Genomic DNA, 27,206 nt, shown 5'->3' with positions numbered 1-27,206 from the left:
CACACTCGCTAACTGGCTATCTCAGGGAGATGAAGGGCCACCTGCTATGGCTGCCAAGGACAATGGAGGCAGCCAGGAGCTCCGGTGCCCCCAGGAACCCCTCTGCTCCAGGTAAGCTTCCATCTGGCGAGGCTTCACTGGCAGCTCCTGGTGAAAGTGCCATGCCTGTCCTAGGTTTCCTGCTGGCATAACTGGGCTATTGTGTCCAGTTCTGGGGCCTCCTAGTTCAAGAAGGACAGGGAATTACTGGAGAGAGTCCAGCAGAGGGCTACAGAGATGGTCAAGGGAATGGAGCATCTCTCTGATGAGGAAAGGCTGAGAGACCTGGGACTGTTTAGCCCCGAGAAGACTGAGGGGGGATTTCATCAATGCCTATAAATACTTAAAGGATGGGTGTCAGGAGGATGCGGTCAGTCTTTTCTCAGTGGTGCCCAGTGACAGGACAAGAGGAAACAGGCACAAACTGGAACATGGAAAGATGCATCTAAATATGAGGAGGAACTTCTTTCCTGTGAGGGTGGCAGAGCCCTGGAAGAGGCTGCCCAGAGAGGTGGTGGAGTCTCCTTCTCTGGAGACATTCAAAACCCACCTGGACATGCTCCTGTGGGACCTGCTGTGGGTGGACCTGCTCTGGCAGGGGGTTGGACTAGATGATCTCCAGAGGTTCCTTCCAACCCCATACCATTCTATGATTCTCTAGGAGGGGAAAAAAAACCAACCCACGAGCAGGTTCTTCCCAGCCACGACGCCCAGTTCCTGGCGGGCTCCCCGCCTCAGGGAGCAGCGGCGCCGCCGGCCGCGGCTGCCTGGCGAGGGCCGACCCCGAGCGCGGAAAACGGAGATTCCCGCTCCCTCCCCTTCCCCCGGCGGCTCCGGGGCACAGGCCGCCGCAGCCTCCCTACCTCTGGCAGGTGCCGGCCCAGCGCTCCGCCCGCAGGCCGAGCCCTCCTGTCGCCTGGGCCGGGCGGAGGCGGCCCCGCGGGCGGGAGTTCCCTCAGCGCGGCGGCGGCGGGGCGGCCCGGCCTCCCTGAGGGGAGGGAAGGAGGGCGGGAAGGCGGGCCCTGCTTCCCCTCAGTGGCGCCTGCGCTGAGCTCTCCGCGCTTCTCCGGCGTGGAGCAGCGGGGTCGGGGGTGGCCGAGTCGCTGAGGGGCTGAGCGGCGGTAGGAATCCCCTCCCTCCTCCTCGCTCTCCTCGGCCATGAACGCGGAGAACTTCGGCTCCAGCGAGCGGCTGGTGACGGCGGCCTATGTGCGGCAGGGGGCGCAGGGCCGCCGGGCCCATGAGCTGCGGCTGCGGGCCCTGCTGGAGCAGGTAACCGCCAGCGGCCCCGCTCGGCGCCCGCGGAGCCGGGGAGGGGAGAGAACCGGCGCTGAGTCGCCCCCACGGGCGTGGGGCCCCTCAGGGAGCCGGCCCCTCAGGGAGCACGCAGGCCGGGCCGAGCCCCGCGGCGATCCGGGCCGCTCCGCCCCGCTGCTCCCGGAGGGGGGGGGGGGGTTGCGGCCCTCTGTGCCCCGGTGCCGGCCCGGGAGAGCTCGGCTGGCCCTGCCGTAAGGGTAGAGGCTTTACGGAGCTGCGAAATGAAAGGCAACGTTTGGGGGTCAAAAGAGATAGGCTTGGGTTTGTGCGTTTGCTGAGAAAGGGCCAGCAAGCAGTTTAAGGACGTTTTTCAAGGCAACAAGGTGCTAACGTGTTGTTACATGAGGTAAAAAACGATGCTGGTGAGGTGCCAAAAGAGTGTGTTTCTTTGCCTCCGGTGTACAGAAATCCTTAAGCAGTGAATTCTCAAGTGTTTCACTTTTTGAACGTCTTTGGTCACACCATCCTCTATTTCAAACTTAACTTTCATGTCATGCTTCAGAAATTAATTGGTTTTACTCTGACTGGGATGTGTAAAAAAAGCTCCTGGACTGTTGAGCTGCTGTAGTAAAGCTTCATGGGTTTATGAGTGCCTTTCCCCTTAGGAGTACCTTTCCTGCAATTCACAGGACCAGTTCCTTGCACCGCACAAAAAAAAGAGTGTGTCAGCAAATTTGGACACGTTATATTCTATATTTCACTTAGAGAATATGGAAAGGAAACGATGCAGATAGAGTTTCACCTGTAACACATCTTCCTGTTTCCCTTCTGCTCTCAATTGATATTTTTAGTTCTGTAATACCCAGTTAGCTCCCTTTCATCCAGTTCTCTGTTGAATCCCTGTAGTAGTCGTTTCTTGCCTAGAGAACGCATCAAATAATCTATAGGCTTCTAGGGAGTAATTAACATATATGTGGCGCGGTGGTTTTCTGTGTAACGTAACACTTGAAAGTGAAAAATATCCTGACTCTTTTAATATCAGGATGTGCTAATGTAATTGCACGAAATATATTGAAAAATAATTATTTAACTTTTCTTTGAATGCAGATTTATAATGTTAGATAATATAAAGCAGCATAATGAAAATACAAACCGCTGTTGAGCGTGGGAAAGAAGGGTGACATTAATCAAACAAGTTGCAAAAAGTTGTGTTTGTTTTTAATTTTCAAGTTTGGTATAGTTACCTTTATATTATTATTATTAAGGGGAAATGTCCTGAAGATGGATGGGATGAAAGCACCATTGAACTGTTTCTTCATGAACTTGCTATAATGGATAGCAATAACTTTCTGGGCAACTGTGGTGTGGGTGAGAGGGAAGGAAGAGTGGCATCAGGGCTCGTTGCCCGAAGGCATTACAGGTACAAATTATTGGCAGTTTTAATTATTCAGATTTATTATTAGTGCTTTCAAATGGTTTATTTTATTGTGTCTTGTTATCTGAGACCTTGATAGCATTTGAGATAAAAAATGCAATGCAATGTTGGGTTGATACAACTTTCTGTATTGAATTTTAGTTAATAACTCGTTGGAAAGTCTTGCATGAACCAAAATTCTTTTGTCAGGGTTATGTCCTGTATAAGCTTATAGCTGAAATTTAAGTCGTTGAGTTGACTGCATGCAAGGGAAGCAGAGATCTTCCTTTTTTAGAATAATCCATTCATTACTTGCCTTTTTTAATACGGTCCAGTATTTTATCCGTATGTTATTAAAAACTACTTTATATTGTAGTTTTAAAGTATCAAACACTCCTAGTGAACAGCTGTTTGTATTTTCTTATATTCAGTAGTATGTTTATAGTGTGATTAGTTGATACGTGCATGAAAATAGTCTTAGGGAAGATTCCTTCTTAAGGAAGGAGTACATATGTGCAGAAAAGAAAAAGTATTAGTATGAGAAGGCTGTTAAGAATATAGCAGCAGGAAGGAGAGGAGAAGATATTTTTGATAGAGTGAGGATTATGTGCAAGTTTCAATTAATTATCAAGCTATTGTTCATTTCAATCTATAGCTTGAAATGGGAAAAAAAATTTAAGCTGTAAAATTATGCTCCGAGAAGTTCTGGATGCCATATGCTCATCAGACTGCATTTTACTTTATTCCCAAGACAGAAGCAGAATTAAAGCCATAAGTAGGTGTATATTGTTAGTAGCTTACTTGAGCAGCTGCTGCATTTCAGCCACGGGTAAAGCAAGTTCTGTAAGCTCACATTTTATACACAGTTTAAGGATCCTCCACTCCTGAAAGGTGCTAAATAATATCCGACATTTATAAGCGCAGTATATAAGCATAATTTATAAACAGAATACAGAGAGAGGTGGTATTGCCTGATACATAATATTGAATAGCAGAATGAGGTAGATGAAATGACGATGTAGAAAAAGATGGGCAAAGTGATATATTAACAATTTTTCAGGACATTTTGTCACAGTATATATTATTCTTGCATTGTGGAGGTGAAGCATTTATCAGGGGAGTATCTATACAATACCACTATGCCTATGGTGTGCTATTCTATAGGCAACTGTTTTTTTTGTTTTCCTTGGAGTTCTGTGTCTGAACATGTCAGCATTTATCAGGCTAATTCAACACACATGGAGAAGTGCTGAGGTGTGCTTTAAAAGGAAGCCTGCCAGATGCTAAAGGTGTTGCTACCCTGGGTCTTCTCAAAGTTTTTACTTGCATACTGGAACATTCTTAATCTACTGTTAAAAAAAAAAATAAAATAAAATGACAGTTTCATATGAATATATGTAGTTTGTTATAATGGAACTCACTGTAGCAGATATTGATGTTGCACTGGATACAGCATTTTCCACAACTGTTTATCAAATCAAATTCTCTTCAGTCAGCAGGAATTATTGCTTTAGGATGTGGGAAAAAAAAAACACCGATGTATGTTTTCAACTTTTTTTTGTTGTTTAGGTTGATCCATGGAATTGGAAGGTCAGGTGATATTTCTGCAGTCCAACCTAAAGCTGCAGGGTCTAGCCTTTTGAACAAACTTACTAATTCAGTAGTTCTGGATATCATAAAGCTGGCTGGTAAGTGTAAATCTGAAAATGCCTTTTATTTGTGAGGGTATGTCATGGGTTCTTTGTGTTCATTTCTGACTTGTTTCTTTTATGTACAGGTGTCCGGACAGTCACCAATTGCTTTGTGGTTCCTATGGCAACTGGCATGAGTCTAACTCTGTGTTTTTTAACATTGCGGCACAAGAGACCAAAGGCAAAATACATTATCTGGCCACGTATAGACCAGAAATCTTGCTTTAAATCAATGATAACTGCAGGTAAGAAAGAGCTGACTGATTTCACAGTGTGTTCTTCTACCAGATATAAAACATCATCTGGCAGAGTGGTCAACTCCTGTGCTTGGCAGTAGGATCCAGAAAAGGTCTAATGCATAGTAGTTCCAAGTGCTTTATTTGTGCACTCCTGGTTTCCAAGGTGCAATCACACAATTCTTCCTAATGCCTTGTAAAACGTGGGTATATACTGAGGCACCAAGGTGTATAAAGTAGTCAATAGAGAACACAACACTAAGGAGCTTACAGTTTACTCTCAGAGTGAGATACCTGATTTGCTGTCCTGACAATTATCTAAAACTAAGGCTCGTGATTCAAATCTCTCACTTAGTTTTATGCAAAAAGCATATGTGTCCTAATAATTGTGATCAGAAGGTGACAAGCTGTCTGATTTGCACGTTCTTTTCTTTTAGACCATAGGAAGTGTTAGCTGCCCAATTTGTTTTTTAATCTTGCAATGTCACTCAGCTCGCTCGGGAAATGAGTTTGGTGCCTTTAATAGTTCAAACCTTAATTTCTTTCCAGTCGAGTTCCTTGTTTACCAGTAAGCTAAGGGTAGAAATCTGTCCCTGCACTGAAACTGTCCCCTTCTGCAGACAGGTGTGTGGGATCAAGGAAAGGGCAAGTAAGGGAGACCATAATTTTCCAGCTCAGTGCACATACCTGCAGGTGGTGGCATAGATTCTGGTCCTAGTTCCTAGGACGTTTGTTTTTTGCATAAAAGAATCATTAGATAAAAATGACTAAACAACTAGAAGCAGGGACTGGATTCTGTCCAGGTAAGATGCAGAGGTGTTTAAAAGGAATCAAATCAGAACAAATAAAACATGTATATAAGAAAAGTGAGGCTGTTTTTGCAATATGGTGCTCAATTTAGAGCACCAAGCTAAGGAAGTTATATTTATTGATGACATAAACATTTATTGTGAGGAAATAAAATTGATCTGTTAATCCTTTTTCATAGTTAGGACAACTATTACAAAATCAATTAAAATAATTATCATCTAAAAATAAGAGAGAAACAGGTATCAGATATCTAACAATTATCTATTAAATGCAGTTTCTGTCTTCTAGATCACTAATTGAAAACCAGACTGGGGCTAACAATGTCAATACATCATTCTAGTCCAAGTTCTTCCATAGAGTTTGAGCTTTACGTCAGTGTTAAGACACGGTGTTGAGCCACGAAGGAAAAATTGACATAGCTGCTGCTGTGTTACACTGCTTTGGAAATCACTTTTCCCCCCTTCTCCTTTACTTTCATTCAGTAAACTGAACATCTCTCTGTTTTTAAAGAAAGTAATAGTCACTTCAGCTCACGTGATGTTGCTGCTGTGTCACACCAGCTTAAGGATGGGAATATATGGTTTCTAGTGTTTTATTCTGTAAACAAAACCTTTCTGATTAAGTTGTTTGTTTGTGAGCTAGAAATTTGAGCAACTACCACAACAGGTAAAAAGAAAGAATAAGTCTTTAAGCACTAGATTAGGTCAGCTGTGCCTTTGTCTGACTGAATCTTGAAACTTTTAAGGATGGAGATTCCATAGTCTCTCTGGGTGGCAGTTCCAGTGCTGTGGTGTCCTCTGAATGAAAAAAGTTTTTCTTGCTGTTTATTCTGAACCTCTCAAGCCAAAATTTGTTGCTGTTGCCTCTTATTATATCCTGCCGATGAGAGTTTCACAGAATGATATAGGGTTGGAAGGGACCTCTGGAAATCATCTAGTCCAACCCCCTGCCAGAGCAGGTCCACCCAGAGCAGGTTGCACAGGAATGTGTCCAGGGGGGTTTTGACTGTCTCCAGAGAAGGAGACTCCACCACCTCTCTGGGCAGCCTCTTCCAGGGCTCTGCCACCCTCAAAGTAAAGAAGTTCCTTTGTAAGTAAGAAGTTTGGCTCTCTTTTCTTTGTAATTCCCTTTCAGATGGTTGGGGGCTGTTATAAGATGCTCTCCTGAGCCTCTTGAGGCGTGACAAATCTAGCTCTTGCAGCCTTTCTTTCTAAGCTGTGAGTGCTCTATTGCACCCATCTTGGTAGCCCTCTGATGGACCCTCTCTGGCTTTTCAACATCCCTCCTGAGCAGCCCATTCCAAAACTGGAAACATTCCAGCATTTAGAAGAAGGGGAAAACTTCCTTTTTTTTTTTTTTTTAATGTTTCTTCTATGTATCCTTGAGAAATGATCTTACGAGGCTCAGCTGTTGTACATCTGAAATTAAATTCAAGCTTAAACTGGAAACTAAAAAAAATTAAGTTGGGAACTAGCTTGGATTTCAATATGACAAAGGTAACTTTCAGAATGTCAAATGTAGACTTTTTTATCTTTTAAGAAGTAATTTGGAAGTTTATAGATTGACTAAGGTAGAGGCTTACAATGAAAGCCTGTTCATAATAATCATTATTGCATTGCTACATCTAATGGCATCCTTTTTTAGAGGGGCTTTAGAATGCCCTTGTTTTCAAAAATGCCACTCAAACACTTTCTTTTTAATTGAGAGAGGTTATTAATCTTTTAGCCTCTTGCTATTGCATGCAAAGAACATAAGGTAAGCTTTTTATTTGGAGTCCAGTATTTAACAAAAATATTACTCTAGTTCTTAGTGATATGGACATTGTACAATAAACCAATTTATGTATCTGTGTTCTTAATCCAAGTCTGAAAGAATTTGTTAAACCAACAAAAGCAAGAAAAGCTTTCACATTTATACTGCAACTAAAACCCCACAATTAGTCAGAGATTTGAAGATAAACATCCAGGACTTGCCTTTTTTTGGTCAGGTTTTGAGCCTGTGGTGATAGAAAACGTGTTAGAAGGCGATGAGCTACGGACAGACATTGAAGCAGTGGAGGCTAAAATCAAGGCTCTTGGTGCTGAAAATATTCTTTGTGTGCATTCCACCACGTCTTGCTTTGCTCCAAGGGTACCTGATAGGTAAGTAGTCTTTGTAAGAAGTATATGATTTGTTACTATTAAAAAAAAATTGCTGCCAACAATTAGTAAAGCTACTTTAATCCCCTTCCTTAAGGAAAATGGCAGGTTGAAACAATGTTCCCCTTCTGGAAAAGTATATTAAAAAAGTGAGAATAATGCAGAAGGTTTTCCTTCTGTCGTATAACTGAGGTTAAAAATGATCTCTTATGGTGGAATGAATGTCATTTTGGCAGTGTTTTTTTTGTCATTTCATGGAAGTAGTAAAAGTAGACTTTCATAGAAACATAGTCCTGGAAATGTAGCTCCATAGCTAATGCCACATTTTAATATCAGTGTTGCATTTTCTACTCTTCTCCTCTAGCCAATGATGGATTTTCCTAAGCTGTTAATTTAAAATCTTCGCTTGAGTTACTCTTTCCTGTATTATACTGACGTTTATAGGGCTAATTAAGATATACTGATGTAAGGAAACTCTTGGAAGCATCTAGGGCAGATGTGCTGAACAAGTATAACGTATGATTTGCCCTGCTGTAACTTATCCTGAACATTTGCTACCTGATTGCATGATGCTTCTTGTAATTTCCAGCTGTTAAATCACCATTAAAACAAGCTTAAAATACATTGCATTCTTTCCTAATATTATATGTCCATATATACAACTTCTGTAGTTGCTATGAAGGTGGCATTCCAGCACTAGCTGAAGCTGAGATGAACTTTGTGGTTGTGGATGTGAAATAAAGAGTATCCAAGACATTATTTCAGCGTGTAGCTTGGTTAGGAAATACTTGAAAAACTTCTCATTCTGAAAATGACATGTTGGAGTTGCCTAAAATACTTGGTATATTGAGTCATTTATCAAAAATGAGACCAGTGTTACTTGTGAAACCTGCTTTCTTTATTTTTTTACGAATACAAGTATCAAGAAGCAAATTCCTTAGTTTTTACAATTGAACAGGTATATTTTTATGGCTTTGTATGTAGTACATCAAAGTATAGGATATTAGTAACATGTCTTTTTTTTTAATGTGGTTTTAAATGTAGTGTCTCAGTTGTTCCACTTCAACTGTTTTTAATTTATCACAAAATTGAAAAGACTTGCGTTTAGAGTTCCTCTGCAGCTTGTGCAAAAAATTTAGTTAAATATTTGCAAGTGTAGGAAAGAAAAGATTATTGACTCTGCAGCATGGCAAGTAAGGATGTGTTTCAGTCCATTTTCCTACCTTTAAAAAAAACCAGTATTTATCATATGTTAACCCAGTTGCTAGAGGGAAGTTAAAACCATATAATTCTGTCAGAATACTATGAACATTGCTTGAAGTTGACTTGCAGATTTATTGGCCAACTTAAATCACAGCAATCAGAATTGAATGGTCTATTTTATAGCTCGGGTAAATGAATCTTTTCCTTATCTGCCTCCACTTTTTGACATGTGATTGTTTTGTTCTCTGCAACTAAGAGATGAATTATTAGGTAGTGGCACTGTGTTATGATATACCACAGATACAGGAGGATTTGAAGGCACTTTCTATTTAAAGGATACTGTCAACTATCGAAGGCCATAACATTCATCTTCCTACAGGAAGGAAAATCCCGTACAGCGTTTCTGGAGGGTACCATTTTAAAAGTCTACTCTTAAATATCTTGCATTTCTAAGGCTTTGTTTAGTTGTGGTGGTGATGGCTTAAAATTCTAAGTGGCTTAGGATTGATAAAAGGTGAGGGTAAGAGTTTTACGCCTGCGTACCTATAGCTTTCTCTTGAAGTATTTAACTTTATGGGAATCATTCACTAGAGTATAAACTGCCTGCCTTGGAGAGACTTCAGTTCTCAGTCTTTTACCTGCTGTCGCTGGGATTTGTCTCTAAAACTACTGTGTTTGAGAGAACTAAAAGAAAAAACCTGTATTTTTCAGTTAGGTTATGTACTTAGAAGAGCTCTGTATCTTGTTACTTTAATACTAGAAGAAAGAGCAAAGCTTTCTTTTCATGAACTTTCACAAGCAGGAGAGAAAGAAAGAATAAACTGGAAAATATTTCTGAGAGTCCTATTTGTGACTTTGAGGAACTTGAGTAGTAGCCAACCTTATATTAATGCTTTATTTTTTTTCTGAGGTGAATAACAGCATTTTTAATAGTTCATTTTAAGCCTTGAAAGCAGACAAGTGCTGTGTGTGTTTGCTTCTCTGGCATAATCACATGTGGTTTTCAAACTGTAGCACTTTCATCCTGTGTTGTGATATGGATCTAATTGTTCAACAGAGTATTTTTAGGAAAACTAAACATAGCAGTACAGCCTCTATGTTTCCAGTTTGGGGAAATTCTCTACCTGCACTTGAAAAGAAGCGTGTAAGAGGGGAACTGATTCTCTTTGAGTCTTTGTGGAAGGTGAGGAATGAGTCTGATTAAAATCAGCAGATCAGAAGGCAAAAGCTTTGCCCAGTGTAGTGTTATGTTTCCTGAAGTGTTCTGTTAATGTTGCATAATGTTCAGGATTCAGGATGTTGATAAATGTGAAAAATTATTGGACATGGAGCTCCTGACGAGTATCTTGACTGCAGAAGATCAATACGTACATTATACTACTGGTATTTCCCAATCACAAAATCCCTGTGATTTCTTTAAGAATAATAACAGTGGTGATGATGTTTTCCTAAGGATTTGGGTTCTGAAAATTTAATCTGAGGTTTGCAGCTGAATTTTGAGTTACAAGACAACACCAGGCAATGTAATAGAAATAGAAAGCAAGGGAATGTCACCTCTTGGAAAATGTTTTCATACTCAGTCACATTTTATGTGAATGTCAGTAAATTAAAGTGAGAAGCTGTACAGAGGGAGATAGAGTAAAAATGTATTGGCGATTTAGAGTTTACTGATTTTTTTTTTAATAATATTACCTTTATCATCACTTTAAATTATTATGTATTTTTTTCAAATAGATTTCATTTCTAAAATATATTTGCAAGTCTGGGGAAAATAAAGAGGTTTTTAAAAAGTCAAGCACAATTGGAGTGCTTCGAAAAAATGTACTAAGTACATGTATGTTTAAAAGGCTGAAGACCCTTACCCAAAATGACCAATGCACCCACATAAATCCTAGTTTGAGAAATCAATCCAGGCAGAGCTCACTGTGATTTCAGGGATTTCTAAAGGCAAGGGAGGAGTTGTCTTTATTTTTGAATAAACAGATGAACAAAGTTTTGATTTGTTGATCTCCATGTTTAATCCTTTTAGGGTTCTCCATTCCTTTAAAGATCTTCTGATAATCAGTTTATATGAAATATGCAAGTGAGATTTCAGCCAAAGGATTGAAACACTAGTTCTTTGAAATAAACAGCAGCATGTAAAAACTTCCTGTTATATGATGCGTTTGATTCCCAGGACACATCGTGGAACTTCCATTAGTCCATTTTCAGGATGAATATTAGAAGAAAAGGGAAAAAAAGTGTGAATAACTAAAGCTCTGATAGTTATCATTAAGGTAGTATAAAAGAAGTGCTTATATGTGAAGCAGAATGATTTGGAATCTATTTACTGGTTTCCAAACAAAACTTTCAGTGAAGCATGAAAAATTTCAGCCCAGGTCAACAATTTGTAATATGTATAAAAGCTACCAGAATTTCTTTCTTAACCTTTATAGCTTAAGGTGACAAATGCTGTCTTAAGGTGCTAATCAAAAAAGTTTCTAATCTCATTCTGACCTCCTTGTAGACCTCTCAGTCTTTTAATGGTCTGATTTGTAACATGAGTTACAGTTATTAATGCTTCTCTAAATTACAATTTTATGCTCGTAGACTGGAGGAACTGGCTGTGATTTGTGCTAAATATGACATTCCCCATATTGTCAACAATGCCTATGGAGTTCAGTCTTCAAAATGTATGCATCTCATCCAGCAGGTAGGAGCTGTATATTTCTAATACTAATTCTTTTAATAAATATAAGTAAATCTCTGATTATAAGCAACAGTAGCATATTTTGAGTGTTTCACAGCTTTGCATGTCTGATATTTGAAAAATTTTCTGAGAGCGCGCAGCAGAGGGAAATAGAAATTAAAAATAATATTTATTTTGTTATTGTTATGTATTGTTTATTATATTGTATTATTAAATTTGTTATTACTGTGTGCTTTTTATATATTAAAACCAAATTTATTTGGATTTTGCTTATGTTGAAGTGTCTTTCATAAAATGTCCTTGGTAAGCTTTCTTAAAATGTTTTATAAACTTATTAACTAAAGTTAAAATAATGGATCACACTTGAATAGGGATTAAGTCTTCAACAGAATATAAGTTACAGATTTTCAGTTAAAGGTACAAGATTCTACAGCAACACTTGATAGATGCTATCACTGTTAAAATATTGTTGGCAGAGAGAGCAACTGAGGAAATGGGGTTAGGTTCCATGTTGTGTTTGAAAAAGTTTAAATTCTGTTCCTGTTTAGCTTGAAGAGGAGGTTGCTTAATATCTGAGATCATGTATGAAACTAAGAATTCTTGTATTTTTGCTTATTGCAGTGTACATGCATTGTTTTTTCACTTTTTTCTCTGTTGCCCATATCAAAATAATAGGGGATTTATCTTTTTTAACAGGATTCAGGGGATCCTGAACTATTATGAATTTAAAATATGCTGCCCTTTTTTTTTTTTCTAATCCAGAAGACATTGTTATTAACTGGGCACAGGCCAACTTGGTGTATAATTATGACAGGAACGTCATGTTGGCATTTCTAAATCTTGAGAGACCAAAAGAATCTGACAAAACTTGGAAGAGATATGGAAAACGCTTTATTTGTAATATACTCGTTACATATTTATTGTCTTTAACTTGCACAAGTGAAATTCTGACATGAAGGGGGTTGTGGAATTGCTTGAGTTTTACTGCCTGAAATGGATCTAATGATAATCTTTTCAGGCTACAAATAGAGCTGTTAGCGTTTTGGCTTCTGGATAGGTTGTTTGGGGATTTCTTTGTTTGTTTGTTCTTTGGGTATGCAAATGTATACATTTAAGCTCTGATTTGTTTTACATTTATTTACAAAAATGTGTTTCCTGTGCTGGAAGATATCCTGCCTATGAGAAGTAGTTATTATTGAATACTTAGGAATACATACATGCTGAGCACAGTGTGAACAGAACTTGCAAGAGTATTACAGGAAAGAGCTTTTGAGACCATTTCATTTGTTGTTCTTCTCCTCTGGTGGTCTCCTGTCAATTAAATCAAATGATGGCTGCTGGCACTCACCTTCCCATCAAAGAGCTGACAAACTCAGAGTGCTTCTTCCCATCTCCCATGCACTCAGCTATTAAAATACAGAAATAATAACTGTGGTTTAGTTGCATCTGCTTTTTTTCCCTTTTTTTTTGCCATAGCTATTAACTTTGTTTCTGTTTCTTGGTTTTAGTGTGTACTACGTTGTGTATGTATTTGAATATGCTTTAATATGTATGTTCTTTAGCTTCTGTTATGCTGCATACTTGTACAGCTCACAGTAGCATATTACTCAAATTGGAATTGTAATGCAGAGTCTAGCTTTTTTCCTTTAAGAATATCTGAGCAGCCAGGTATAAGGACATTTTGCTTTCTGGGAAGTGGGGAAATCTGCTATAGGAAGTTACCTGGATCTTAATTTTGCAAGCAGCCTTATAAACTGACTTGTTTTAATGCAAATTTATACATGTGTCAAGAAAAATCTTCTTCTTTGCTAATGAAGCATTTACCTGTAGCCCTTTACTGTGAGAATCTGTGCAATGATTTGGGTTGGACAATTTTAACTGTATAATTCCCATGAAATTCCCAGGGTTTCCTTTTGAAAGCCTTTGAACAGGTTTTCCTGTTGAAAATAAGCTACACTTAGACTTGCAGGAACTAAAGTCAGTGTTTTAAATCATAACAAAATAGGAATTTGTAAGGTAATATGTAAGCAGACAGCAGTAATAATAGTGAACAATGCTAAGAAAAGGTAATATTAATATTTTTAATTTTTCATCACACTGAGAGTTTCAGAAATTATATTGAACAATGCTAAGAAAAGGTAATATTAATACTTTTAATTTTCATCACACTATCTGAGAGGGTTTCAGAAATTATTTTGGTTACATTGCTGTGTAATTATGCTGTTTCCTTTTTCCTAATGTATGCTGTGGATTATGATTTTTTTTTTCGTGTTCCTTTTTGATAAAGGGTGCTCGAGTAGGCAGAATAGATGCCTTTGTTCAGAGCTTGGACAAAAATTTTATGGTTCCAGTAGGTGGTGCTATCATTGCTGGCTTCAATGAGCCCTTCATTCAGGAGATCAGCAAAATGTATCCAGGTAAGTAGTTCATGGACTGATTTCATCCATACAAAATAACTGTAGAAAACTTGATTATCAGCTTTCTTTCACATAAAATTTATTTTTGCCAATTTTTTCTGTCTATTGGGGTTTTTTTCAGGAAGAGCATCTGCGTCTCCTTCCTTAGATGTCCTCATTACGCTTCTGTCTCTGGGTGCCAGTGGCTACAAGCAGTTACTGAAAGAAAGAAAGGTAAGCTTTTTGGCAAGCAGCACTTTCTTGCAGTCAGCTGTTAACAAAGTCTTGTTGCAAAAACTGCTTTGTGTAGTAAATCCAGTTTCTTTTAGAAAGCCATCGAACTTCTGAGCTCCCAGCTCTGAATCTGGAAAAGCAATATGATATAATTATTTCTTGGCTTAATGGTGCTCATGAGTGAGCATGATTTCCATGTTGTTTTCCAAACCAGAAAGCTAAACGGAGATTCTGGACTATCTTGTGCAGATCCTGGACTATCTTGTGCAGTATTCCTATTTGTTGTTCTAAATAGTGACCAATACAGTAGAATTTTGCCCACAAAAGCTTAATCTGAGAAGCACGGTGTTGTGTTATCATGGTCACGCTGCTTCCAGGACTAAAGAGTAAGATCAGACCACCAGAGGTAACCCAGGGGTCTCTGTTCTTTCTTTGGCCCTATTGTGCCTTTGTGCTATGATAATGTTTAGTTAAATGTTAATTACATGTTGTGTACTACATTCTCTGGAGAATCACAGCTTCTGGTTAGGTTATAACTACTGTGCATGGCCACGAAAAGAGAAAAATGCTGCCATTTAAGGTATTCACCTAGATCCAGAGCTAGGTTTCTTCTCTGTGGCTCACAGACTACATGTTTTATGTTGGGTATAACTCCTTTGCACAAACATTCAAGTGGTCTGAGGCTGGAACCTGTACATCTTGAGTTGTTCTTAATTCTGGACATAATTCAGGCCTGATTTGCTATCTGTGTATTAACACAGAGGGTTCTTTTTGTAGAGGGTTTTCGGTAAGGAAATGCTGTGAATTAAGTACTGTTAATAGTTTTAAATCATGCATGATCTGTTCCACTATTTTATTTAGAAACTATGCTCCAAATATTTCCTGCTGACAGCTTTCTGATGGCCCTGGCAGGGCGATAGCACTGGGTGCAGTGACTTGTTTCTACCTACTTCTAGAGGCATCCAGAAATTCTGCACTGCCATGGAGTTCCCCTAGGAAGAGTTAAGCTATAGAAAACCAAACCAGCTCAGTGACCTTACCACAACTAAGGAGTGATCTGTGCAACTAAAATGAAAACATGGCTTATGAAGCACTGAAAGCAGTTACCACTTTTGCTGCTCTTGCAGTACAGTTTCTACCATTTTATTCTGGACTGTTGCCGTGTGTGGTTTGTGTCTCCATTAAAAGCAAATTGCATTTTTTCCCCCCTCCTTCACTCTCATCTCTAAAAGAATCTCAAGTGAATTTATCGTGTCTTCTGCAAAGCTGATTTTGATGTCAGATTTATGCTGGTAGCGGATACATAATGGGCAGTATAAATATTCTTCAAGTCGTAAATAATAATCCTTTCATAAATAAAATTTCTTAATGAATAGCTGTATATTTTGAATCCTGCCACTTTCTTGGAGGTAAGAGTTCTCCAGTGAATAAAGCATTATATTTTTACAACTTCAGGTCTTTTTATTTCAAATGTGAGTATACTCTATAAACGCAGCCTTATATATGACATAAATATGTTTCTTTTATTGGATTTGCTGTGGAAATAGAAACCTTTTTTTTTCCTTAAATCTGTTTGTTCCTGAATTGTAAAAATGTAATAGTGCTAGTTTATTGCCTGTGCTGTGTGAAAGCAGAGGCAGAGCTATTAGGCTCCCAGCAGGAGCTATTTATAGCTTGACATTGAGTACTCCTTTCTATATCGGTGCAGCTACACCTACTCACACAAAAAGTGAGCTATAAAAAACTTTCAAGTATTCTTTTTTTTTTCTTTTTTCCTTTCTCTTTTTACCTTATCCTTATTCACATGGGTGTTACTTCAGGTTATTTGAGCTCAAGCCAGAAAGACCAGAATATTACTGAGAGGAGATTAATCTCCCACAACCAAGGAAAGGAATATGCTGCCCAGTTTGGTTTTAGAGGAGATTAATCTCCCACAACCAAGGAAAGAAATATGCTGCCCAGGTTGGGTTTGTTTTTTTTAACACAGATGAGCCGTTTAATATAGGAAGGGAAGAGATTATATGAGGAAGAGGAGTGTGCACGTGGAGTGGGATTTGAGTGGGACAAGCTGGCAGTCCTGGAGTGTGCAGTGGTGCGAGGGTACGATATGTTGTGATATGAAGGGGCAAAATGGTGTGATGGGTCTGAGGACAGAGGAGCCAAGGCAGTAGCACACATATGTTGTCCAAGTCTCTGGATAAAGGTGGCCCTATAGGAAAGCTTAAGGAATGCTTTCAGCAGTTGTGTTTAGCCTAGATGTCTCCAGAGAAAGGATGGAAGAAGGCTATCAACAGTAATGTCTTCTCACTTATTCCAATTTTTCAGTATTCCTTTTTATATGGTTATGTGGTGTTTAGAACAGTGGTTTCCTGATATCTGTAGAGCCTTCTAGGTCATTTTGTAGTGCAGGTAACGACACCTGATCCATGATCAAATTTCTTAACATCCTTGCTTTAAAGAACTCGTAACATTACGTAAAGGTTATGGTTTTGCAGCAACTCCTTTGATTTCCTCAATACAGGTTATGTTGTATCCCATATTCTGTATTGCTAGGTCTTAAAACTCTCTATTTTCATGTATGTGTTTGTGTCTCTGAACCAGGCCACGTGGAGCCAATATAGTACAGAAAATACAGTAAATAACATAAACAGTAGATTTCAGGTGTCACCTCAGAACCGCTGGAGAGCAGGGACCCTACGTTCAGGGTTTACATTCAGGACCCTACATATCAGGTTTAGTACCTATTAACTATTTTCCAGTGTAGCCTGTTTAATCCATTTATCTAATTATTGAACTGGTATTATTGAAGAGGTGATGGCTTCATTTTGCTGTCAGCAGTTACAGATTTCCTCATTAGACTTTCCTTAATGTTCAAGATAATTCTGATTTTTCTTAAATGTATTTTTGTGATACTTGGGACACGATGGAGATTTTTATATCTGTATCCATCTGTCTGTATACATTCTAAGAGTGATTAACTGGAGTAATTTGTATGTCCTTATGGAGTATGTATCTAAAATATTTAAAATCACACCAAATGGGAGGAAACTGCTTGGTTTTTACAATTTAGTGAAATACTGGGCTTACATTTCGTGGTTTGTCATTGATGTAATTATTCTGATAGGAATAAATTGTTTGTACAGTTCAGTATGAGTTTATATTGCTGCTCTAGTTATGATAGAATTTAAGAATAAGAGAAAAGCTATTTAATGCTGGATATTAAAAAAATCAAGTAGTCTTACAACAAGACATTTGTTACCCTTTTTTTTGTCTAGTTAATTTGCTACTCTGTAGTTTGTCAAACATGGGAATATTGCAGGATTTTCCTCATGTGAAATATGCAGAACCATATTCAAATTTTAGAGTGGTTGGAGGCAAGATAATTTAACTGAATGTAATTGTTATTGTGTAGTTAAACAGGTGCCAAGTATGAATGGAAGCTTTTAAGAGGCCTATGTACTGCAGTCATGTGTTAGAGGAGCCTAACCTCAAAGTTTTGGAAGTGCTGAAGAGAAAATGTGTTGATCCATGTTGATAAGAAAGACCTTTTAAAAAAACAAACAAAAAAAACCAAAAACAAGTGTGGTGATTGACAGCATTAGTCTTACCATGTCAGATGGGCAAGGCTCACTGGGCAGTTCCTCTTAGGTTACTTTTATATGCTATGAGGATTTAAAAGGTTCTGTAATTAATTTCCTATTTTTTAAACTTTCCACAAACTGCTGTGTGGCTGTTGGCTGAGGACAACTCATCTTCTCAGGTGGAAGAAGGCAGATTGGGGGTCTAAATAAGCTGGGCACTTCGAACCAGCAGGATAGCTTCAGCCATACACATAAAGCTTTCTGGCCTTCAGCAGTTGTCCCTCTGTCACCTGCTTGGGACTAAAGGCTATTTAGTAACACCATCTTCTGCTTTTTCTCTGGAGTTACTACCTTTTTCCTTACTTCTTTCCCTCTAGTTATTTTCATTTGGAAGAAGAACAGTGCCTGTCACAATGGAGCAACAAATGGAGTCATCCATGTTAGTGTAGGCTCTATTAAAAAATAGAGCCTACGTTATGATTCAAATATTTTTAATTATCGTTACCACAATTCTTGAAAATATTTTTGTATACGTATGTGGAAGTAGGCTGTTTTGTCAAAATAGAGTCAGTTGTCACATTTGATGCATACACCATTGTTGACTTGGTTTTTGTATTTTTTTTAAGGTATTTTATTGTTTTAGGTGCTAGAAAGATCAGAATAAGAGCAAGATATTTTCACATAGTTTAGCAATCATTTCGCTAGCCTGGTGAGGCTTGGGGTAGGTTTCTAAGGGGAAATAGTGAATTAAATAATGAAACTCAACTGACATTTAGTGCTTTGGTTGTTCAATGCAACTTTAGCATAATATTTAGCTTCACTGGAGAAAGCTTGAGTGCCTATCACAGAAAATCAATTATGTGAGAGCTCATTTGTATATAATTGCTTTGGGTGCTTATAAATTTTCCACGAAATAGAAATATTTTATAATAGAAGTTGGTTATAGATTTGACCTCACAAAAATATTGCTTTTTCCCTTTTTTGGGGGGGAAGGCTATTAATCTGTTTTGCAACAAGCTGCTTAACTTCTGAAACTAAAATTTCTAGAGGGCTTCCAATGGAAAGATGCAAAATAGTGTTGCTTATAAAATTAAGAAGTTTTGAATTTGTCTTCAGGTAGCTTCGGTCAAACTGATGAAAATACATACTTGGATTTGTTTAATTTTTTTGGCCATCTTTCCATTCTCCCTTGTTTTAACAAATTGCTATGTATGTAAAGGTTCATCTAGTAACCTAGGTATTTAACCTTAATTTAATTTAATACATTTATACAATGTAATATAATACATTTATATGGTGTATATATTATATATAGTCTAATATAATACATTTATACTGGTTATACCAGTTTGAAGTCCTTTCAGCAATAAATACTGTAAGAAATAAAACAGAGAATTCCTGAGATACAACACTCAAAAATTAATTATTTGGGAAGTTGCTCCTGTTCCAGCACAGGTTTTTCTCAGTACTAATTTTACTAATGATATCTCCATAGTAGACACAATTTATATATATTTCTATAATACTGTGCTTCAGTTGTAGAAGTAAATAGCCAGCAGAGGGAGCACAAATTAATTTATTATTTGGATTCAAGAAAAATGCTAATAAAATGGCTAACACTTAGGTGATGCTTATTGTGGAAAGCAAATAACAAATGAGGAATGTGTTTATACTCAGTGAGGGACCAGAAGGAAGGGAAAAGTCTGAACATTTGCAACACGAATGTTTTTCAACTTAGGCAAGTGAACTAGAAATAAGCTGATGAATGGAAACCGTAAAAATCACTTGATTTACAAATACCTCTGAAAAACTAGAGTGATTATTCACAGATTTCAAGTTCTGATAAGTAACCATAGATGCCTCCCAAAACTTTTGTCGTTGTTCTGAGTGTTCCAGAAGCTTTTATGCTCTTGTTGATAGTTGAATCGATCGTCTGAATTCATTTAGGCGGTAACATGGTACTTTTCCCTCTCTGGCAGGATTCGTTCCGTGGTGTTGGGACAAACCAGTGGGGAGCTGTGGTACTTTGGTCGCTCATGGAGTGAGACTGGGTCCGCTGCAGTGGTTCCAGAAAAGCAGCCCTAACAATTCTTTTGTTTGGTTTCTTAAGGCCTTCGGGAGGTTCTGCTCAAAAACATAATTTTGCTCACAAGCTGTAATTTGTATCTGTCCGAACGCACAGGTCAGAATAGGATACTGGTCTACAAACAGGAGAGGCGACTCTATTTAAAGAATGAAAAATCACTTGTCAGGCTCAGAAATTGATGAGGATGCTGAAAAGGGCAGTCACGTTGAAGCAGATGAGCAGCACGATCTTTGCGGCCAGAAAGAGGAAAAATCTGGTGTTTAGTGTCTTTTAGAAAGACTACGCAGTATCTGTATCTTTTTGCTAGTTCTTGTGAGAGACTAAGCATTTAAAAGGGTGGAAAAGAAGCCAAAGAGTACCATAAGAAGAATGGTGTTTATTCTTGCTCTTTCCATAATTGTTTTGAGCTGATGTGTGAAGAGGAAGATATTAAACTGAGGAAGACCATGAGCAATTATCATGGATTTCTACTGGGGAAGAGGGAGGAGAGACGAAGTGAGACGAAGTGAGAGAAGCAGGCTTTTATGTGCAGTGTGACTTGTATCTGAGCCAAAACGTTTATGAATCTCAGTTTTATGATGCTTTACAATAAAGGTGCAGAAATTGAGGTATCTCCATTCTTCAGGAGGGGTTGGTCTCAGGAAGAGGACTGGCTACAGGATGGAGCTGAGGTTTTTGGAGAGTATATATCACATGAAACAAAATACATTCAAGTGTGTGTTGATAGCCTTCTTAAGAGACTGTATTGCTGTTTCCATGCAGAGAAAAAGAAGTCTCTGCACCAGTGGTAATTGTGATTGTGTGAGACATGGTAACAAAATGCACTACTTTTAGTCTGTTTTCTCTCTATTAGTACTTTTCAAAATAAGGATCGATTTGCCGTAACATGGCCATCTGTGGTGGTGGCAGTTCCTCCTCTGTGGCTCAGGGGGCTACTGTGGGGGCAAGCTCTTGCAGGAGTGGGGTGCGGTAAGACCTGCCGTGCAGTGGGAACCTCTTCAAGATTTCAGATGTTGGAATGGGCTGCCCAGGGAGGTGGTTGAGGCACCATCCCTGGAGGTGTTCAAAAGACAGGTTGATGTGGTGCTGGGAGGTATGGTTTAGTGATGGTGATGCTTCTTGTTTGTTGTGCGGGTGTCTATTTTTGTCAGTTAGGTTGACGGTTGGACAAGATGATCTTTAAGGTCCCTTCCAACCTAGAAGGTTCTGTGATTCTGTGAAGATTTTCCCTCCCTTGGTTTTCCCTCACAGAGAGGAGGACTGACATCCCAAGTACATATATTAGACAAGACAGAGAGCCTTGTACCAGCTTGAGGGGGAAGGAGAGGGTTCAGGAAACGGAGTTTGTTCCTTTATAGAATGATTTCAGAGAATTGTCTCATCCACTTACTTGGTACACATGAAAAGAGGATCAGCTGGACACCTGTGGGATATAACAGAGACTTAACAATTTCATGAAATAGGTACTGTTTTCTCTGTTTGATAGCTAATAACAAAAATATTGCATCCTTTTTTTCCAGGAGATGTTTTCCTATCTTTCAAGTGAGCTGAAGAAGCTGGCAGATAACCACAATGAGAGACTGTTAGACACACCACATAATCCTATTTCCTTAGGTAACCGTTGTTTTTTACCTTTTTTTAAAAAAAAAATTCTAATATACTGTGCATTCATAATGCTCTTTCACATACAATTCCTATATATTAAACATTGTTCACTACCCTCTACTAAATAGTTCTTAGGCTGATATGAAACCGTTGAACCCAGTAAGGTAACCTACTATAAAAGCAGAGTAGTGACTTGGGCCCTTTATTTTTTTACAAAATTGCTCTTGTTCAACATACTCATTTATTATAGTAAAGGTGGGCATGTTAGCATGTAGTAATACTTTTTATAAAGGAGTAGATTTAAAAATAGAGTATAATTATTTTACCCATCATCTTATAGTGCCGTAAAAGAGAGTATGGAATTCCTACTCAAGATATTTGTTCTAACCAAAAATTCTGCTGAATACCAAAGTAATGTTGCCCACCTGTGACAATCTGCCTTACATACTGTCTAACCAAATAAGTAATCTATGACAGCTTGTGGGAAAATTAAAAATTATGAAATGTAATATTTGGGTTCATTTTTTTCTTTGTATCTGAACACGAATATTTGGCTAAATGTTTATTGTTGGGAAACAGCTTGTCCTCTGCGGTTCTTCTTTGGAGAAAAAGCAGCTTTGTAGTAGTTTTAACCTGACCTTTTGTTACTTTAGCAATGTCGCTGAAGAACCTTGATGAAAATAATGATGTTGCTGTTACCCAACTTGGATCTATGCTTTTCACAAGACAAGTTTCTGGAGCAAGGTGAGGATGCTACGATTTTTGAAAAATTTGGGGTGTTCCATTGGCATGTATTTTATGAAATCCTATCATATTTGTTTTGTACCAGCTGTCTCATGACTGCAAATTGCAGTCTGACAAGAATGAGTCAAAGAGTAATACACACATCTTTATCAGTTATCTACTAATAACATCTACCTGCCTGAGTTAGGCTCCCTTTGTTAGGCTAAACAGATAATCTGTGCCCATTTAATTTAGTGTCATTATTCTCTAGTACCCCTTGGTTTCATTTAGTTTCCAGCTGTTGCCTGATCTTATAGTTAAGTTGTAAGCTACTTAGGGAAGATCTTAGTTTTGTTTATTGCAGCACAAATATGGTTGTGCTGGATGTCAGGGGAATAAGATTTAATACCCTACATAGGTTTTTGTCATATGGAAGAAAATCTCGCTTTCTGGAACTAATTGTGCTTAAAAAAAATTAATATTTTTTTCTTGTAGATCTACAACCTGAACCAGTCTGAGCTAAATTTATTCTTAGAGACATTGGTAAATGGAAATGCAAGCCATATAATTTTTAATGATTTTGATTTAAACCTTTTAGAAGAGGAGAATGATTTAAAATTTGTTTTGGCAGGATTCCTTAATCTGAATATTACTGCTGCCACGATAACTTCTGCCATAAACTTAATGTCATTTTTTTGTAGCAGAGCTGAGTGTTTTCACATCAGAAGGTATGCTTCATTAGCTTGGATTATTCCTCTTCCTGCACCAATGAGTGACAGTAAATCTATATGTACTGTAGTTAGATGCTCTTTTTAATTTGCCTGTCCTAACCTTGGCTTGTCCTGCAATTTCAGCCATCTTTGGATGAAAATTATTCAAGAGGTTCAATTTTTGATGTTAAAACTCTCCAATTCTTTGCCTGAGGCAAGGGTTTCAGGTTTTTTCCTATTTTTACGTTAAGCAAGTAATTCTTTTGTAGTATATACACTGTTTGACCTGGCATTTCAGCAAATTTGAAATTTTATGCTTGTGCTGAGTGTTGGCAGTAGGAATAGCAACTCCCTTTTGCACAACCTGTGGTCTTGCTCAGAGGAAGGAAGGATCTCCTAATCCTGGTGGCATTTGTCTGAATGCAGTTTCTTTTCCAAACTGCGGGGAAGGTCTCTATAGAGGCAGTAAATTCTTATCAATTGATTGGTGTTAACTGCTTGTGAAGGCTTTAACTGTAGCCACAAGGCAAGTTGTTTCTTTAACAAGTAAGGATGTGGATTAGGGTCTTGATTTATCAGGGGAATGGATATCTACTGAAAGTGCTGAGAAATAGGGTGTAATAGGTAGAGGGTCTTAGTATTAGGAAGAGGTAAAAGCTGTAGCAAAAAGTGTCTGCTACAAGGAGGGAATGAATAGGTGTTAATATGACAGGATGGGGGGGAAGGGAGGTGCAGCAGAGAGGAATGGATGAGGGGAAGTTGGGATCCTGAGCCCTCTGAATCACTTGAACCCAGTCATTTTTGGCCTACAGTACGCTGTGCCACGCACATCTGCTCTAAGGCTGCCATCAGTAAGGAGATCCTGGGGGGCTCAGGGTCACCATGTTCCCCTAGGAGGGGTGAACAGACCCAGGTCAGAGACAGAGCAGGTCAGATAATTTGGGCTTGTTATGGAATAGGAAAGTTTCCTGCAGATGTCTTTTCCCCCCCCCCCACTGGGGAGCTCATAAATACCATTAATGAAAACCTTAATAAATTATCTGAAGAGGGGAAGGGACACAGGCATTGCACAGAGTCAAGATAGTTCAGGATCTGCTACTACTGGCACTCATTTACATTACACTGTGTAAGAACTTGTGTAAATGTGTTCATCGTAGTGAAACACATAAAATATCCGAGGCATCTTTAACTGAATCACGCTCTTGTTTGTTTATTCCAGGGTTGTTCCCTGTGGGGCTGTACAAACAGTGAATAACTACACTTTTAAAGGCTTTATGTCACACGCAAATGACTATCCCTGCGCTTACCTCAACGCTGCCTCAGCAATTGGAATTAAGAAGCAAGATGTAGATGTGTTCCTAAAAAGACTGGACAAGTGTTTGAAGGCTTCTAGAAAAGAATCAAAGAAAGAGAAAGGTGTAAACGACATAAGTAATTCTAATGCGGGCACAGAACAACTTGAAGACCAGAAGATAGAGATTTAGTAACATGGGAAGATGCACTTTGGTTTGACTTGTGTCAGGTTTGTATTGGGTTAGCACTGTGAATCTGCAGCAGAGAAAAATCTATTCCTGATCTGAAAAAATACTTGGGTGAAAATACCGAAAAATACTTGGGTGAAATTCAGCTTTAAAGAAAGTAGGTGAGATTCCCTCCAAGACAGAAGGCCAGGCGCAATTTTTTTGCGGTGCATGAACGCGCTTAATATCTGCCAAAGTAAAGCACTGCATCCCTAAAGACCTTGAGCTGGCCTTTCAGTCCGTGGGTGACTTATTTGGAACCTGGTGTTCAGCAAATCACAGAATGCTTATTCACATATTCTTGATTAACAAGATTTTCTGTGGCAGTGATTGAATTCCTTCCCAGCTATAGGCCATCCAGCAAGAAATGGTTCACTGCTATCAAAATATCTGTTTCTCATCAGCGTACTTGCCAATTTTCATTTATTTTCGAAGATTTATATAAGTGTTGGGGTAGGCCTTACTAAATACAGTGTTAAAGCTGCATGAGGAAATGGTAGAGTTGGAACAGCAGCGTTTGCAGGTGTTCTCACCTCTCAAGGACACTCTGGAACAAAGCAGTCCTCAGTGGCAAAGGAAAACCTAGAATACCTCATATCCTCTCAGCTCTTGGAAACATTTGCGTAGTTCAGCAACCCAAAGGAATTTATTTTAATAATGGGAGCAAGGGGTTGTGGAGCGGAGAGGTACAGTTGTCTTTTTTTTTTCTTCTTCTTTCTTTCTTTTTTCTGTTTCATCTTTTCTTTGATCAGGCAATCAGGTTGGAGCCCCACTGAAAAGGAGGAATGCCTTGTGGGATTAATGCAGCAGTTTCAAGAGCCAGTGAGACCTGAGGATGTTTTGGCATTTTTAGTCCATTGTTTTTTAAATTTCTGAAACATCTCCTGCCATTGGCACTGTTGCTTCTGTGGCTGTTGTTTATTTGAATTCATTAAGCAACCAGTGGATTCAGAGCCCATTCCTGAAACAAAGGTTTCGTATCACCAGAATGCCAGTGCTGCAGGTTGCAAAACTTCCAGTTAATTATTCTTAAATGCATTGACTACATTGTATGTAGTTTTTATGTCCTTTGCTGTTCAAAGTGAGCTTAATGCTCAAAGACGTTTTCTTTGTCTGTTTGTAACGTAGTAATTCTTGAGGCGCCACAATTGATGAGTTCTAAATGTCAGGAAATACTTGTGCAAACACATCCGAGGAGAAATGTAATATAACTTGACCACCAAGTCATTGTGGCTATAAGGAGGTGTTTTTTTTTTTTTTAATTGAGAACATGCAGTGCCTCAGTTTTTCCAGTCAATAAATCTCTTCCACAAGGTCGGGAGTCAAAACTCTGCCCCAGAATTCAGTATATTGGAGGAGCCGGTGAAAACCTCAACGCCTTAGTGATACCTTTCTTCCTGGTTCTCAATCCTGCTGTGCTGTGCCTGGATGACTATAAATTATTGATTTAGATGACTAAGTCACAGAATGCAAACATTAGAACTATTGTCACGAGAGTTTAGGGAGGTGGGTGGTGGCAGCTAAAATAAGCATTTGATGAATAACATCCTGAAACTGAATAAGGAAAACAGCGGTTGCATTCTCTGAGAGGAAGAAACCTCTACCTTTGATGTTCTCCTAATAAATTGCCTGCTGCAAATAATTCACTCACTTCTACTATAAATTGAACTGCTTTCTCAGGTAGTGTTTTTGCTGTCTTCAAAATGCTTCCCATTTGAAGTGAAAGCTGGAAATTTTAACAAATCTCTATACACAATTAAGTGGTTTGTTTTGATTTTTGACCTTTTAAGCTTTTTTTTTTAATTTTAAAAACAGTTTGAGATGATGGCTTTAATTGAAAAAAAAACCAACACAAAACCACATTTTAATTCATGTGTCATTACATCTCTTTGCAAATCTTAATGACGCCACCCGAAGTCAGGAAATTAAAACTATTTTGAGAAATCTGTCCGGTCATGATGTATAAACTCTTGATTGAAATGTTTGTGGTATGTTACTTTGGTAAGCTGCTGTACCAGTTTTCCATTTTGTTTGCTCCCTTTGCCCCCTTAAATGTCTTCAGTTAATATTACATTTTTAGAGATGAAAGCATTCTATAATGTCACTATAAATAAAATGAAATTTTAAGTAATTCGAAAGGCAATATAATTTCAAGTAAATGGAGAATAATTGGTTATTTAGGACATTCAGTAGATAAAAAGTATTTTTCAAGAAAGAGTATAAATCACTTATTCTCTATCCACTAATTTCTGTAATAAAGTAGTGAAGTAATACTGGAACATACACCCCTGATCAAGAGTTTTCATTTCCTTTGTATGACAGATGTGGGGAGATCTCAGTGAAGTAATACTGGAACATACACCCCTGATAAAGAGTTTTCATTTCCTTTGTATGACAGACGTGGGGAGATTTCATGGCTGTGGCAGGTCTCACCCAGCAACAGTGATACTGTGAAAGATGGGAATAGCGTGGGCATGGGTTTATCAAACTGTGCAGAGTGAAACAAATGGATTAACATGTTTCCCTTCTGTGGAGGTATGGTTTGGTGATGGTTTTGTCAGTGTTAGGTTTTGATGGTTGGACTCGATCATCTGCAAGGTCCCTTGGTTGATGGTTGGACTCGATCATCTGCAAGGTTCCTTGCAACCTGGGCAACTCTATGATTCTAAGTAAGAAGCTTCTTAATTTAATTAACTGTGCAGCCCTTTTCTTATTCTTTACATAGGCAGATGTCACTAAAGGCTTCCACATACCTGGAAGAGCCACCTCCAGCATCCACGTTACTGGTGAGATATGTAGGAAGCCTGACTGGGCTTCAGAACACACCTGGGGCTCAAATAGCAAGAAACCTTAGTAGAAACAGCAAGAACAGAG

The 27,206-nt window shown here is 38.6% G+C and overlaps 1 protein-coding gene across 2 annotated transcripts; it reads left to right on the top strand.

The window, feature by feature from the left end:
• Window positions 1–1,042: 1,042 nt before the first annotated feature.
• Window positions 1,043–26,624, top strand: SEPSECS (Sep (O-phosphoserine) tRNA:Sec (selenocysteine) tRNA synthase). 2 transcript variants are annotated; one of them, XM_014937083.1, is made up of 12 exons: window positions 1,043–1,311; window positions 2,562–2,716; window positions 4,280–4,398; window positions 4,488–4,646; window positions 7,435–7,588; window positions 11,378–11,480; window positions 13,765–13,894; window positions 14,016–14,107; window positions 21,295–21,388; window positions 22,033–22,123; window positions 24,032–24,334; window positions 25,085–26,624. In XM_014937083.1, the coding sequence occupies exons 1-11, from the start codon at window positions 1,198–1,200 to the stop codon at window positions 24,294–24,296; spliced, it is 1,476 nt and encodes a 491-aa protein (XP_014792569.1). In that variant the 5' UTR covers window positions 1,043–1,197; the 3' UTR covers window positions 24,297–24,334; window positions 25,085–26,624. The 2 variants fall into 2 exon arrangements, with proteins under 2 accessions (XP_014792569.1, XP_014792568.1); XM_014937082.1 differs by having other exon boundaries at window positions 1,044–1,311; window positions 24,032–26,624.
• The last annotated feature ends 582 nt before the right edge of the window (window positions 26,625–27,206 follow it).

The sequence above is a fragment of the Calidris pugnax genome, unplaced genomic scaffold (assembly GCF_001431845.1).
Source record: "Calidris pugnax isolate Ruff unplaced genomic scaffold, ASM143184v1 scaffold49, whole genome shotgun sequence".
Lineage (NCBI taxonomy): Eukaryota > Metazoa > Chordata > Aves > Charadriiformes > Scolopacidae > Calidris > Calidris pugnax.
Note: the sequence above shows the minus strand (reverse complement) of the source record. Positions and strands in the feature narration are given on the sequence as shown.